The sequence below is a fragment of the Emys orbicularis genome, chromosome 12, assembly GCF_028017835.1.
Source record: "Emys orbicularis isolate rEmyOrb1 chromosome 12, rEmyOrb1.hap1, whole genome shotgun sequence".
Classification (NCBI taxonomy): domain Eukaryota; kingdom Metazoa; phylum Chordata; order Testudines; family Emydidae; genus Emys; species Emys orbicularis.
Genome location: NC_088694.1, coordinates 10245111 through 10258990, shown reverse-complemented (window position 1 = coordinate 10258990; position 13880 = coordinate 10245111). Strand labels below are relative to the sequence as shown.

The 13880-nt window shown below is 40.9% G+C and overlaps 1 protein-coding gene across 1 annotated transcript in view; it reads left to right on the top strand.

The window, feature by feature from the left end:
- PHACTR3 (phosphatase and actin regulator 3) overlaps positions 1-13120 on the top strand; it is a 166572-nt gene extending 153452 nt beyond the window's left edge. Inside the window, exons 9-12 of the mRNA XM_065414698.1 lie at positions 3827-3882; positions 8467-8528; positions 9813-9953; positions 12947-13120. Coding sequence (XP_065270770.1) covers positions 3827-3882; positions 8467-8528; positions 9813-9953; positions 12947-13120 — 433 coding nt within the window. The remainder of the gene's footprint in view (positions 1-3826; positions 3883-8466; positions 8529-9812; positions 9954-12946) is intronic.
- The last annotated feature ends 760 nt before the right edge of the window (positions 13121-13880 follow it).

Sequence of the window (13880 nt, the reverse complement as noted above, 5' to 3'; positions counted from 1 at the left end):
TGAGAAAGCAACTGCAGTTTCTTGGCACTAGGAATGGCTACGTCCTGTGCAAAAGGCCCAGAACATATGCAAAGTCAGGAAGTTCTCAGCTCACCCCCAGCTTCCTGTTTCAAAGCAGAAAGTCCCCTCCTGCAGGAGACCTAGTGAAACATTTCAGTAGAGAGAAAAGGGACCAAGCCCCAGTACTCACAGATACAGACTGCTCCAGAGCAGCTTGCAACAAGCATCAGGAAGCAGTTCAGCCCTTTGAGAACCTCTCAGCCAGGAAAGCCTTTCTCTCTCTCTCTTCAATCTCTCCACCTTTCTGAAGAGGGCTTCTAGAGTTAGAGATGCCCTCTTCTCCCTGACTGGGCTACACGCAGCTGCCTTCTCTCCTTTCCAATCAGAACAAAGGGAGGGAAGCAGCTGGACCCGTTAGCCTTTGCTGGCTGCCTGCCCTTCTCCCATGTGTGTGAGTGCAGCTGTAGTGAAAGAGGCCTTTACATTCCACTATATGTTCAGAAACCATAGAAGTGCTCACATACCACAGTGACGGAGGACAAATAAAGATAAATATCCCACCTGAGCAGTATATATAACAACTGCATGGAATTACACCAGGGTACTCAGACATCAACAATGTTAACATCTCTGACGATGTTATCATAAGGGTCTGGATATATGGTTTTTTTCATAAAGCCCCAACTTCTGGAATCATGTCATTTCATGAGACTTTCACCTTGTGTTTTAAGAACAAGTGAGTTTCTAGCACTCATGGCTGTGGAGAGAAGCTTGCAAATTTGGTCCAAGTGCACCCTAAAGGCTCAAAAACAAGAAGGCAAATAAAAATATTTTTTAAAGGTCATATTTTTAAGCCAATTTCATGATTTTTTTGGGGGGGGAGGAGGGCTGACTCTTGATCGCTGAATATTTGAGGTTGTCAATACTGTAAAAAAGGGCTTATTAGCTGCCTGCCTGGTCGTGTTCATGTGTATTTACCATGTGCAGTTTCTGTAATTACATATGCAGATATGGTGTGTGTGCACATAGCTGTGAAAATCTGGTCCTGCATCATGTGATAGTGAATTTAGGCACTAGTGCTTTGAAGAAAACTGGTTTCAATTGTCTGATTGTCAATGGAGACTTGACTCTGTCACCAACAGATTTTTTTTTCCAGTGAGAGATTTACAGGTTTTATTTGTGGGTGCAAAAAAAGGGAGGGTGGATAAAGTCTGGGATTACCATAACACACAAATATACAAATCATCAATATTCATAAGCACTCAGAACACTGCTTTAATTGCTTTGATATTCTTGGTTAGATTTTTAATCCTCTAGTTTAAAGGTCCTTCAGAATCTAATGTACAGTTCCTAGGAGAATCTATAAACATCACATGGACGTGGTGTAATTAAAAATGGTTTGATAGAGAGGCATGTGAACAGCAGGCCTGGTGGCCCTTTGATTTACAGATAAAGTCACAGAGTAAGTCACTCTTCCCTGATCTGGATTGTGAAGAGCATGTTAATCTCTCTGAAACAAAACATCCTCAGGGAATTGTATCAGTGCTGAGACATACAGTGATGGGATGGGGGTGGGGTGGGGGGGCGAGGAGGGACAATAGGAATTAAAACAGAGGTGGGCAAACTACGGCCCGCGGGCCACATCTGGCCCACAGGACAGTCCTGCCCGACCCCCGAGCTCCTGGCCCGGGAGGCTAGCCCCGGCCCTTCCCCCGCTGTTCCCCCTCCCCCACAGCCTCAGCTCGCTCGCTCCGCCACCGGCGCAATGCTCTGGGCGGCGGGGCTGTGAGCTCCTGGGGCAGCGCAGCTGCAGAGCCACGGCCTGACCCGGTGCTCTGTGCTGCGCGGTGGCGTGGCCCGGCTCCAGCCAGGCGGCGCGACTGTAGTGCCGCCAGCCACCAGTACTCCAGGCAGTGCGGTAAAGGGGCACGGAGCGGGGGGGTTGGATAGAGGGCAGGGGCATTCGGGGTGGTGGTCAGGGGGCGGGGGTGTGGATAGGGGTCAGGGCGGTCAGGGGGGAAACAGGGGGGTTGAATGGGGGCAGGAGTCCCAGGGGGGCAGTCAGGGGCAGGGGTTCCAGGGGCAGTCAGGGGACAGGGAGAAGGGGTGTTTGGATGGGGCAGGAGTCCCGGGGGGGGCATCAGGGAGCAGGGGGGGTTGGATGGGGCAGGAGTCCTGGGGGGGGCAGATAGGAGGTGGGGGCCGGGCCACGACCCCCTCCCCTAACCAGCCCTCCATACAATTTACAAAGCCCAATGCAGCCCTCAGGCCAAAAAATTTGCCCACCCCTGAATTAAAAACATGTGGCCACATTCTCAACTGGTGCATTTCTGCATAGCTCCATTCACTTCAGTAGAATTAGGCTGAGGTATAGGACCTGCTCCATTAAGTCTAAGGAGAAATCAAAGACACCCACAAAAAATCCTTGGGAATAGAAGGAAGAATGGCTGGAGTTGGGTACAGGGGTTGTTACTGAAGCACTAAAGCTCATGGGGCCATATCTTGCTACCATTTACATTGGTGTAAATCAGGAGTAGCTAAACCGTGCTCGGTGGAGTTACTCCACATTTACACCAGTGATACTGAGCGTAGATTTGACCCTGTCAGTGGTTTTAGGGGAATTAATAAACAAAAAGGAAAGGAGGCGCGTTCATGAAGGCTGCCAGGGTTCATTTTGTGCTTGAATCCTGATGCTGCCAGGCAAATCCAAGGAACTGATTTCAGTAGTGAATTTGATCAGGAGACAAATGCTGGGGGGAAACCTAGCATCAGAGACGTTAATTCATCATTTTAGTGTCTGTTCTCTTTTGTGTTCGACACAGTGCAATGGTATAAGATCATTTTAGAATTCTGCCCTTTATTTACCGTGATACTAGAATCACTCTCATGGTGCCTGCGAGTCTCCGTGTTAGCCCATTGCTGGCAATCACGCTGGCTTTGGAACCTCCAGACTCCTAGAGTGTAACATCTATTTCAGGCAGGAAGCGAGGATCCTTAATATTGCCAGAAATCAGTAGAAACCCTTTTATCTCTCTGTTGGCTGGATTATTGTTCGAAAGCTAGCAAATGCAGTAACTATAAGTGCTTGTGTGTGGGTGTTCAATTACCTGAGATTCTCTGCAGATATTAGCAGCATCTCTTGGGGAAGTCTCATTTGGTATGCAAGATAAAATCGCTGTGGCACTGATCATATGATTTGAAGACTCAATCCTGAGGCAGCACTACTGAAGGGGGAGGTGAAGCTGCAGAAGACACTCACTCGGTTCAGACAGCAGGAAGCTGTGAGCAGCACATGAATTTTATTCACCAGGCACTAGTAAAGCTAGTGGACTGCTCTGTCAGATCTGTAACCAGGAAACCACCCTGCATAGAGAGGCTTTATTTCTAGCAAGGCGATGTTTTTTCAAGATGTATCGTTGTTGATGCTAGAAAAGGGGCACCCATTGCTACATGAGCGGAGGCAGTAATTGCTGCAGAAGATTTCCACGAACCCCATTTGATTCTCAGGGTAAATGCCTCCTCAAGAATGAATTTAACTGTAGTGGGGCACTATTTTCAGCTGACTTTGTTTGGAAAATAGGATGAAAAGAATGTATACGTCAGGGAAGGATTACACTGATAGCAGAGCAAACTAGAGGAAAACTTCCACCTGCACTGCTGGCATTTGGGAAGAATAAAAGGACTAAATATCCAGCTTTCAGGATTCCCTTCCTTCACTGACCGGAGATGATTTTCTGAGGAAAACCCCAACACCTGCACCTAGCCCAGTACAGACTTTTGCAAGAACAGACATGGTACAAAATGTGATTTTGGTGTTTTTCCGCAGGCGCCTGAGCCAAAGACCTGCTGTCGAGGAGCTCGAAAGAAGGAATATACTTAAACGTGAGTACTTTAAAAAAATAATAGCATTTTGTATGTTTGTTTTGAAACTACTGAATACACTTCTCCGAGCCATTTCTCCGCTGTAGACAAGTTCATGCCCTCCCTTTGGGAATGGATTTGTAACCAATGGAATTTTCACTGGGGTGTGTTTTGGTGTCTAATATGTGTACTTGTCTGAAGGCATACCACTTAATGCAGAAAAAAGGAATACAAATGTAAATTTTCAAATAATTCCTGCTGTTATGGCTGCATGAGGAAGGAAGCATGGTCTTGGTGTGAGTCAGTTTAGCAATCACCTCGATTATCATTTTACGAAGAGTCAGGGCACACTGTCAATTAAAATCCATCAATGCCAAAGTGAAGCACATAAGCATCCTTGCAGAACAGTGACTTTCCTAGCAAGTAAATTGCATCAGATCCATTCCTGACCTTTCTAATTTAAACAGAAACTGAATTAAAGACAGGAAAAGGCAAATTGAGACAGTTCAAGGGTATCAAACTCCTTGCCTGTTACTATTGTCTGAGCTGCTGGAGACATTTGCTGAACTTCCTTTAGATGGCCGGGGAATCCCCAAAATGATGCGAACAGGGGAATCCTGAATAATTGTTTCTGTTGTCACATGGGGTATCTGGATGGAAAAGGTGGAGTTCCACTGCTTTAAGGAAAAGTATCATACATTCTGCTCTATTCATGGTATATCTTAGCACCAAAAATGTAAAAGACTTTATTATGTGAAAAATAACCAATTACTTGTTCAAACAAGCTTGAACAACTTAATGGAATACATGTTTGCATTCTATGAAAGCAATGCTGTCTTTGGCTTTTAAATCAGATCTAATCATTTCGAGGGTTGTATTTCACTAGTACACAAAATTGCCTAAATAATTTGCCTACTTTAATCATAATTTCATGTCACAAGATGAGCCTGATGTTCTAATCTGACCATTTGTTCAGGTGTTTGACAGATTCATTTTCTTGCTTAAACTGAAGAAAGAAGTCCCTGTGAACATGGGGGACATTCGTTTTCCAGAATGGTTTAGATTTAGGAAGGGTCTTCTTTACAAAGTTAAATTGTGCATCCCACTTTTTCTCCTGAAGGAGAAAACTAGAAATGTATAGGCAAATTATACTAAGAAAGAGGAAAACAGCAGCATGACCACAAAGATTACAGTGTCACCTTAATTTGTGAGGATTTGGATTGCATGCTGCTTTTTCTTTCTTATCAGTTTATACAAGAGGGCCTGATGCTGCTCTCATTGAAGTCAATAGGATTTGGAGACAGAGGGAACTGAAGGGGACTCCTTGGTCATCTTCGGTTGGTTCAGTTATTCAAGTACATCAAACCATTTACTCTGTAAATAGTTCTTGTGACATGTAAACTAATAACCCACTCAATGCATACACAGATTTATTTACACATATTCAAAAATACAAATAACACAACACAAATTCTTGTGACCTGTAAACATATTAACCCACTTTAACCTCAACCCCTAGCTCTCAAAAGGAAAATTAATTGATCTAAAAATGTCTGTATCAGTTGGGGCCAGATTTGCAAAAGAGTGGAACACTCTGCATCTCCCATTGAAAACCTGCTCCCTTCATTCTCTGGTCTAAATCAGAGCTGAGATCCTCTGAGAATCTGGTCCTTCATGTTTGTTACTTTCTGATGTACGCTGGCTACATCCTTAATCTAGGTTAAACTGACCAGCTTTAATATATAAAAAAAACCCACATTGTGTTACATTCATATAATGATCTTACAGAGGGAGCTAAAGCAGAACAGAAAATGAAGCAGAATTAAAGATATGGCCTCAATGCCAGCTAAACATACTGGGTTAGATTTACCAGGCATAAATCTGGAGCAACTCTGTCAGCTTCAGCGCAGTTACTCTGGGTTTGCACGGGGTGCACTTGGATCAGAAGCTGCACAATTCTACTTACTTTACCTTTTTCATTACATAAAAATGTCAGCTACATTGCAAAGAACCCAGGTCATCACTGGGCCAGCAGGGACATTAGAACGTGTGACAAAGAAGGGTCAATAATTTGACTGCAGCTGTTGAAAAGTCAGTGTTCAAGTCAGTGATAGAGATACTGACACTGTTCCCAATGACTTTAACGAGAGCATGATTGGATCTGATCTTGCCAAACCATGATTATGTTAGTACCCCCACTGAAATCAGTGCGACCTCATGATTTGTAAGTGCTATTATGATGTTACTTTTTTAAAGTATTCAGGAGATGAAGAGAAATAATTTTGTTTACTCTCCCTCATGGAGGCAACCCTTGGATAAGAGAGGTACTTAAAAAAACCCAACACTTATAATCTTATTGATTTTATTCATTCCTATAGCTTTAAGTATGGAAGAACACTGCTTGTTCAGTACAGGGCATGACTGCCACAGTAACGGTGTGTTCAAACCTAAAAATCAGTCCCAGGAGTTCAGATGGGTTTTCTATTATATTCTGAGAGCAAGCCATTGATATTCATATTCAAACAGGCAGCTTCTCTTACATCGGATTGTACAATCCCTGCTTCATTCTTAACACTGGTGATTGCTTTCGTGTCATGCACAGTTTAGAATTCCCTGCATAACTCATACAGAGCAAGGATGTGAGTTACACTGCTGCATGTGACACTGTGTAATGGGACTATTACTCCATTGAGATGTGAAGTGTTAAAGTCAGCCATTTACTAATGAATGAATCCAAATACAGCAATGTGAGGTTGCTGTGAAAACCTCTCTAGTTCTTCTCTGTACTAATGTTTGCATTCTGTAATATCCCTGCTGACACTTCCTTCCATCAGATAGGTAAAGTTTACCAAGATCTTGCATATGCTTCCTGATGAATTGCTTTTCATACTTCCACAATTGTTAAGCAAAACAAGTTTAATTTACCTAAATCTAGATGTGCCATTATCGATACAGACCATGATGTGTGCTTAGCATTTCAAAACGACAAAAAACAATCTTCAGACCGGATAGGCATATTCGTGTTTCCATCTTAGAAAACCATCCAGTGCCCATGTAGAATGCATCATGACTATATTCTGATGGACATTTAAATTGATGGAGAACAGCTTTTTTTTTTTTAAGTGAAAATACAACCATAAGGTCTAGTCAAAAAGGGGTTAATAAATATTGAACTAGGCATGCTAGTTACTTCCTGGGGGCATCTTGCCATTACATAGCATGTTCAATTTTTTTAAAGCTATATTTCCCCATTTTTTCATATTTCCTCCTCAGATACTGCAGACAATTGCCATCTAAATCTTTGGTCATCTCACTGACACTTCTGAAACACTGCCATATCATCAGTCTCATGTACTCTACTTCAAAGTCATATACACCACCACTATAGTGTACTGTGTGATTTTAGGTTCTCTGATTTACATTTTCTGTTTACCTAGTTGCAGATATGTTGCTACAATACTTCTTTAAATAGATTCATGTATCTGTATTTCAATGTAATCTAAAGAATACAGAAAAAGGGGAGGGGCAAGAAAAGGCTCATTTCCAAAAATAGCCTTTTAAGACACAATAGTTTAACTCTGACAACATTTAACAGAATATGGCTTTTGCTTAACTGAGAGACTATTATAACACTGTTATCTATAGCAGTGGTTTTCAACCTGTGGTCCACGGACCCCTGGGGGCTGCAGACTATGTGTAAGATTTCCAAAGGGGTCTGCATCGCCATACACATTTTTTTAGCAAATGAAAAAAGGTTGAAAACCACTGATCTCTAGGCTCACTGAATGGTTAAACATCTTTTCCCTAGATCTCTAGCATTTAGGCCATGGACTCGAGTCTAAATTTAGTAACAGATTGCACTAGAAATAGAAAATCCATTAAGTAGTATCCTAAGGCAAAGACTATATTTCACACAATGGTACAGGACTCGAGTCTATTTTTAGATCCAGTGTGTAGGCGTTATCACGGCTTGAATGTTAATAGAACACACAAAAGCAAACTGGATTAGGTTAGAACAGAATATCACAAAAGAAAACCTGTGAGTATAAAGAGGCTCTAATACAATTGGCATATCTTGAGTAGTAGAGGGAAAGGGATAGTGTGTAAGTCAAGGATGAATAGCGTAGCAACGTGACCAACTAAATATGAAGCCTGAGAGCATAAGCTCACGAGGTACATGCTTTCCCTGAAGTACGTACAGGAAAATCTTTCAGCATCTTAATGCAAGTGTGACAGGACTCTAACAAAGACATGGCATAACAAACAATCATTCATAATTTTAAAGGTATTGCTTTTCCCTCTAAAAGTTTATCTAGCTGAAGAATTGGACTGGCTGCTTTATGTTTATTAAAGCTCATTGTAACTGGAGGTTATGTCACAGGAAAAGCTGACATTGGCATACGTGCTTCTGTGTCCTCATTGAAAGGTAGTTGTATATTCTGGCAATGCACCAAGCAGGCATAGTAAGGACTGAGCTAGCAATTCAGAAGGACTAAGGAACAGCACCACGCTTCTCCATATTGTAACTTTTGTTGCCTGGATGTATTGGAAACAGCTGATCTTCCTACATGAGGAAAGTCATCTCTTTTTTTATATTTTCTGCAGAAAGAAATGATCAAACAGAGCAGGAAGAAAGAAGGGAAATCAAGCAGAGGCTGACGAGAAAGGTAAAATCTTGAAATGTTTTCAGTGACATTTAAAAAGCTGAGTGCAAACTAATAACAAAGAGCCCAGAGTAAAAACAGTATCTAAATGTTTTAAATCATTTTAAAGACAAACAGCCGTGGTGGTCACCATTCAAAAGTCAACATGTATATACAATGATATATGAGAGTAGTGTTTAATAACTAGAATAGAAAATAACTACAATATCTCAGATAATTATCCACAAATGTTGGCTCTTAAAATGGCGCTCACTGTATTTGAGAGGCTAATGGAAAATTTACACAAGAACCTAAAATCAGCTAATTTGAGATCATTTGCCTCATACTGCAGATTTTGCAACTATATTGCTAGGAAAGCAGTTCCTTTCCTCTGTTTGTAGCAGTGAGAATCCCAGAGTAAGCTGCCTCCTTGCTGAGCAGCAGGTGCGTTCCTGCCTGAAATTTCTGTTTGCAGACCTTTTCATTTGAAGGTCTATCAGATTCTAGGCCTGATCCTGTCATTGCTCTGTTTGCAGAAGTCCCCACGGGAGTCAGTGGTAACACAGTGCAATATTCAAAGGCACATTGTGATGACAGTTTGCTAAGCCTTGGGTCTGTAGTTCTTACACTGGGCCTAATCCTGAAGCCCTTATTCAGACAAAGTTATGGGAATTTTGCAAGATTGAGCCCTACATTGTAATTCATTGTGGTTACTTGAAATATATTGCAACTTCAGCTTTATAAAGCTGTGTGTGACAAGATGTTCCATTATAAAGCCACTGTACAATAGCCCTCAGCTCCATTTACCCCATTATTACTGTTTAACAATAATACTCAGAAGCGTTTCAGTAGCTCCTTGAGATAAAGGCACATGGAGAGCGAAGTCTAGTTAATAGAAAAATGCCTTTGTAGAAAGACTAAAGATAGCACAGTATTAAAATTAATTATTTTCCTTTACAAAAACTATCCTAATGTTTCTAATCATAGATAAGTTTCACTCACTGACTGTAGGACATATTCTGAACCCAGTTATAACACTGTGAATCTGGAATGATGGCGTTACCCATGTAAATCAGATCAGAATCTGGCTCTATATCTCAGTGTTCCTGTGCATTTAAGACGAATTAATCAATTTCAAATCTTTTCAGTTTAAATAGATGTATATTTTGTATACATAAATAGACAATACACAAAATGAAGATGGGGAATAAAAATGCATGTGATTCCATTTTTGTGCTGTTGAATGTATGTCTCAATTTTACTTCCTATTCATATTGATATACTTCTTTACAAAACTTATTAATACAGCTCAATCAGAGACCTACAGTCGATGAACTAAGAGACAGAAAAATTTTAATTCGATTCAGCGATTATGTAGAGGTGGCAAAAGCACAGGACTACGACAGACGAGCAGACAAACCCTGGACAAGACTATCAGCAGCTGATAAGGTACAGACATACTTACAAATATAATTAAGACTACTGTCTTTTTGTTTGCTTTGCTTGTAAGCAGTACCTCAGGTCACGTAAACAGTGGTATTACTAAACAAGTCTCGATATTCTAAGGAAATACATCTTGGAGTGAGTGTTTGCTCTTGGTGAAAGTGACACTCAATACTCCCCATGAGCCAAATTTTGTACTCTGAAGTTACACCTCTACCCCGATAGAACGAGACCCGATAGAACACGAATTCGGATATAACGTGGTAAAGCAGCGCTCCAGGGGGGGCTGCGCACTCCGGTAGATCAAAGCAAGTTCAATATAACACGGTTTCACCTATAACACGGTAAGATTTTTTGGCTCCCGAGGACAGCGTTATATCGAGGTAGAAGTGTACTTACACACACATACACACTTTCTCTCTCTCTCAATGAGGTACTAATAGCTGATGCAGATTTAAGTACTTTAAATGTTCCTGCATTTTCAGCATACAGAAGCCACACTGACCACGGGATGTAAAACATGTCTTTTAATAGTGAAAAGCCTTTTTTTTAAAAAAAACAAAACGAAACAACAACAGTTATTAGAAAAAGTATGGAGTGCAGTATACTACACGATCTATCATAGGTCTTTGCCACCCATTACTGTAGTGTCTGAGAAATCTAGGACCAAACTTTATCCCAAAGTTACTCAGTACAAAATCTTTGTTACAAACAGGTACACATCACTACTTTATTCTCTACTGATGAACTCCCAAGGAAAGCACTTTTTCACTAGCCATGAGAGTGGCCAATCTAGAGTACACACATTTTCACTTTATTATATGCTTACCATATATTTGATTTTTTTGGGGCGTGTTGCTGTGGCCCTGTTGGTCCCAGGATATGAGAGAAAAGGTGGGTGCAGTAATATCTTTTATTGGTTCAACTTCTGTTGGTGGAAGGGACAAGCTTTTGAGCTTCACAGAGCTTGTCATTTCCACCAACAGAAGTTGGGCCAATAAAAGATATTACCTCACCCACCTTGTTTCTCTCATATATTTGATTTACAGTATTAAATGATCCTAGACTTCATACTTAAGTGGCTGGGTAGTAGGGTGACCAGATGTCCCGATTTTATAGGGACAGTCCCGATATTCGGGGCTTTTTCTTATATGGGCACCTATTACCCTCCACACTCTGTCCCGATTTTTCATACTTGCTTGTCCGGTCACCCTACTGGGTAGTAAGGAAATGGCTTACAATGAATCAGGCTACAATGGTTGCTGAATAAGAAGTTTTAAAGTTTTGGCTAAGGAGGTTGGGGGAACAACTGGGGATGTTGAGCTAATTATTGGACTAGATTGCTCACTGCTTGATCCTGGGCTATGGAAATCAGACATGTCTTTCTCACTCCCACATGTGCTGAAGAGTTTCCCAACAAGAAGGTAGAAAATATATGAATAGTGTAATAAATGGCTTTAGAGAACTCTAACATTTAGGATTTATTTTTAATTTACCATCTTTGTCTTAGCTGCCTTCCCGAATTCATTTAAAAGTGCTTATAGGGAGTATTATGTTGAACGGTATTATGTGATAATCAATGCTGTAAAGCAGAAGTTTTATTGGTAGTTTGGGATAATCAACATTCAGGTCTAGGTGTTTGAGTCGTATAGATTTGAGGCTGAAGGGATCTCATATCAGTGTGTAGCGTTTTTAAAGTGGGAGCAGTGCCCAAGGCTGTTGTGTTTTGTTGTGTTTTTGCTAAAGACACTTATCAAAATATATATGACATATTTGGTTTCTAACAGAACTCCCACTCATTGGGTTACAGCCCCTGCAATTATTCTACAAGGTATTATCTGAAATTGGAGCTGAGAGTCAGATAAGAATTTAAGCCAGATTTCACCCTTAGATGTGTACTGCAGCCCACTGAATCCAAGAGTGGATTTTGTGTCAATCGTTAGGCCAAACTGAATCATGGTGTAAATGGTGCATCTCCATAGAAATCAGTAATGTTGCACCCGCTCACCCTAGTTCTTAATCTAGTGTGAAACGTGAGAGTCATTGTCCGACCCTTTCAAGGAACCCTTTGTCCTGTCCTGTGAGCTATTAATTTAAAAGTAAGCATGCAATTAAACTTTTAGCTCTCTCATTCACTTGACAAACTTACATTCACATCTCAGGGGCTGAAAAAAATCCATTTATTGCTTGGCAAAAATTATATTACTGTCCCCCACATTTTTATTTCTTCCAATAAACCACATCTCTGATCTGACACGTGCCTGTGTGTTAAAGCTTCACAAGTTTAGGTAGCTAAATTACATAGTATGTAATGAAGTATGGATGAATTTACAAAAGCACTCTAGTCTGATCCAGGTCATTAACAGTAGTCATTTGGGGAAAGGGAACAAATCGATTTACAGCTGTTTTGGATTTTATGGTGTGTAATGTACCAAGACGGAAATTTCCCCCCCATATATGATTGTGCAACACCACACATGTAAATGACTATAACATCTGGTCCATTATTTGCATATTGTAACAATGCAGTCTGATTTTTATTTTGAAATGGGTCAGTACTGAAATTCTCCACATTTCAACTGTCCAGTTGCTGGATGAGGAACCTCTGCTTCTGCTCACTAATTTAACCAGAGTGTCATTAAGTGTTGGGGAGTGAGCATTATGATTTTATGTTCCTCTAAGGACTGCTTCTATAAACGGGTCTTAGGATCAGCTAGTCAGTGATGACTGATGATGTGGCGTAATCCTTTGCAATAATGGTTTTGATGATAGTATTTATGTCAATGTCTTTAAAAGACAGTGACCAGTGTGCATGGAGAGAAGCTGAATATTGGCTCTCCTCAGGATTGGCTGGCCACATGCCCTTTGTTTGTAGCCTACCACACTCTTTACATGGAATTTGCTGTTTTGATTATTTTTAAGGGCTCTTATTTGCTATTAAAAAATGTTTACAAATCCAAAATGATTTTTTTAACCTTGCTTCCATTTTCAATTCCTAGGCAGCAATTCGTAAAGAGCTAAATGAATACAAAAGTAATGAAATGGAGGTACATGCATCAAGCAAGCATTTGACAAGGTCGGTCATCCAGATATTTGTTCATTTTCCTTTACCTGCAGTATCAATTCTTTTGAGTCCTGAATCTGCAGAATATATTGTTCCTGCATGTCTCTAAAATCTGCAGAAAAAGCTTTACCGGGGGGGAAAAAATAAAAGCGCTTCTGCTTCATCTCAGAGTATATTTGCTGTTAGATTATCATCTGTTGACAAGCAACTCCCTCCCCAAACCCCCAACCCTCAAAATACATTGTTTGTACCTGTGATTTAAAAGGCCATCACTGGAGAAGAAACACAGGATGTACTGTACAGAGAACATGACGTGATTTAACACAGCTGAATAGGCAAAGTATTTACGTTTGCAGTCTCATCATTCAGCTGTAACACCAATGCTGAACAATAAGAAGACAAAGTGTTTGTACTATAGTACATAATAGAAGGCCTGTACTGATTATAAATAATACACAAAGGATTCACTCTGCTGGATTTTAAAAGAAAAAGCTCTGCTTGATGGTTTCAGTATCATTCACGCACTCACGGTCTTGCCAGCTTTTTCAATAGAAAGTAGACGTTTTAGTGGCCTATGTAAAATGTTTAGTGGGTCTCAGTCCAGTTACTAGTGGAAGGGAGTCAGCAGCATAAAACACACCATCACAAGAACCCTGAATTGGCAACCCTGTGTCAACTCAGCAGAGAAGCCAAGGATCAGATAATATGGGTATAGACCCCAAATTCCTGTGTCACTTCTAGAGAGGGTAGAAGCTGAATGGTGAGGCAGTGAGCCAATGCCTGTAAGCACATATACTCTGCTGACACTCCTCACTCGCCAGCACTGTTAATCTAGCACCATTCACAATTACTATATTCACATGGAAATT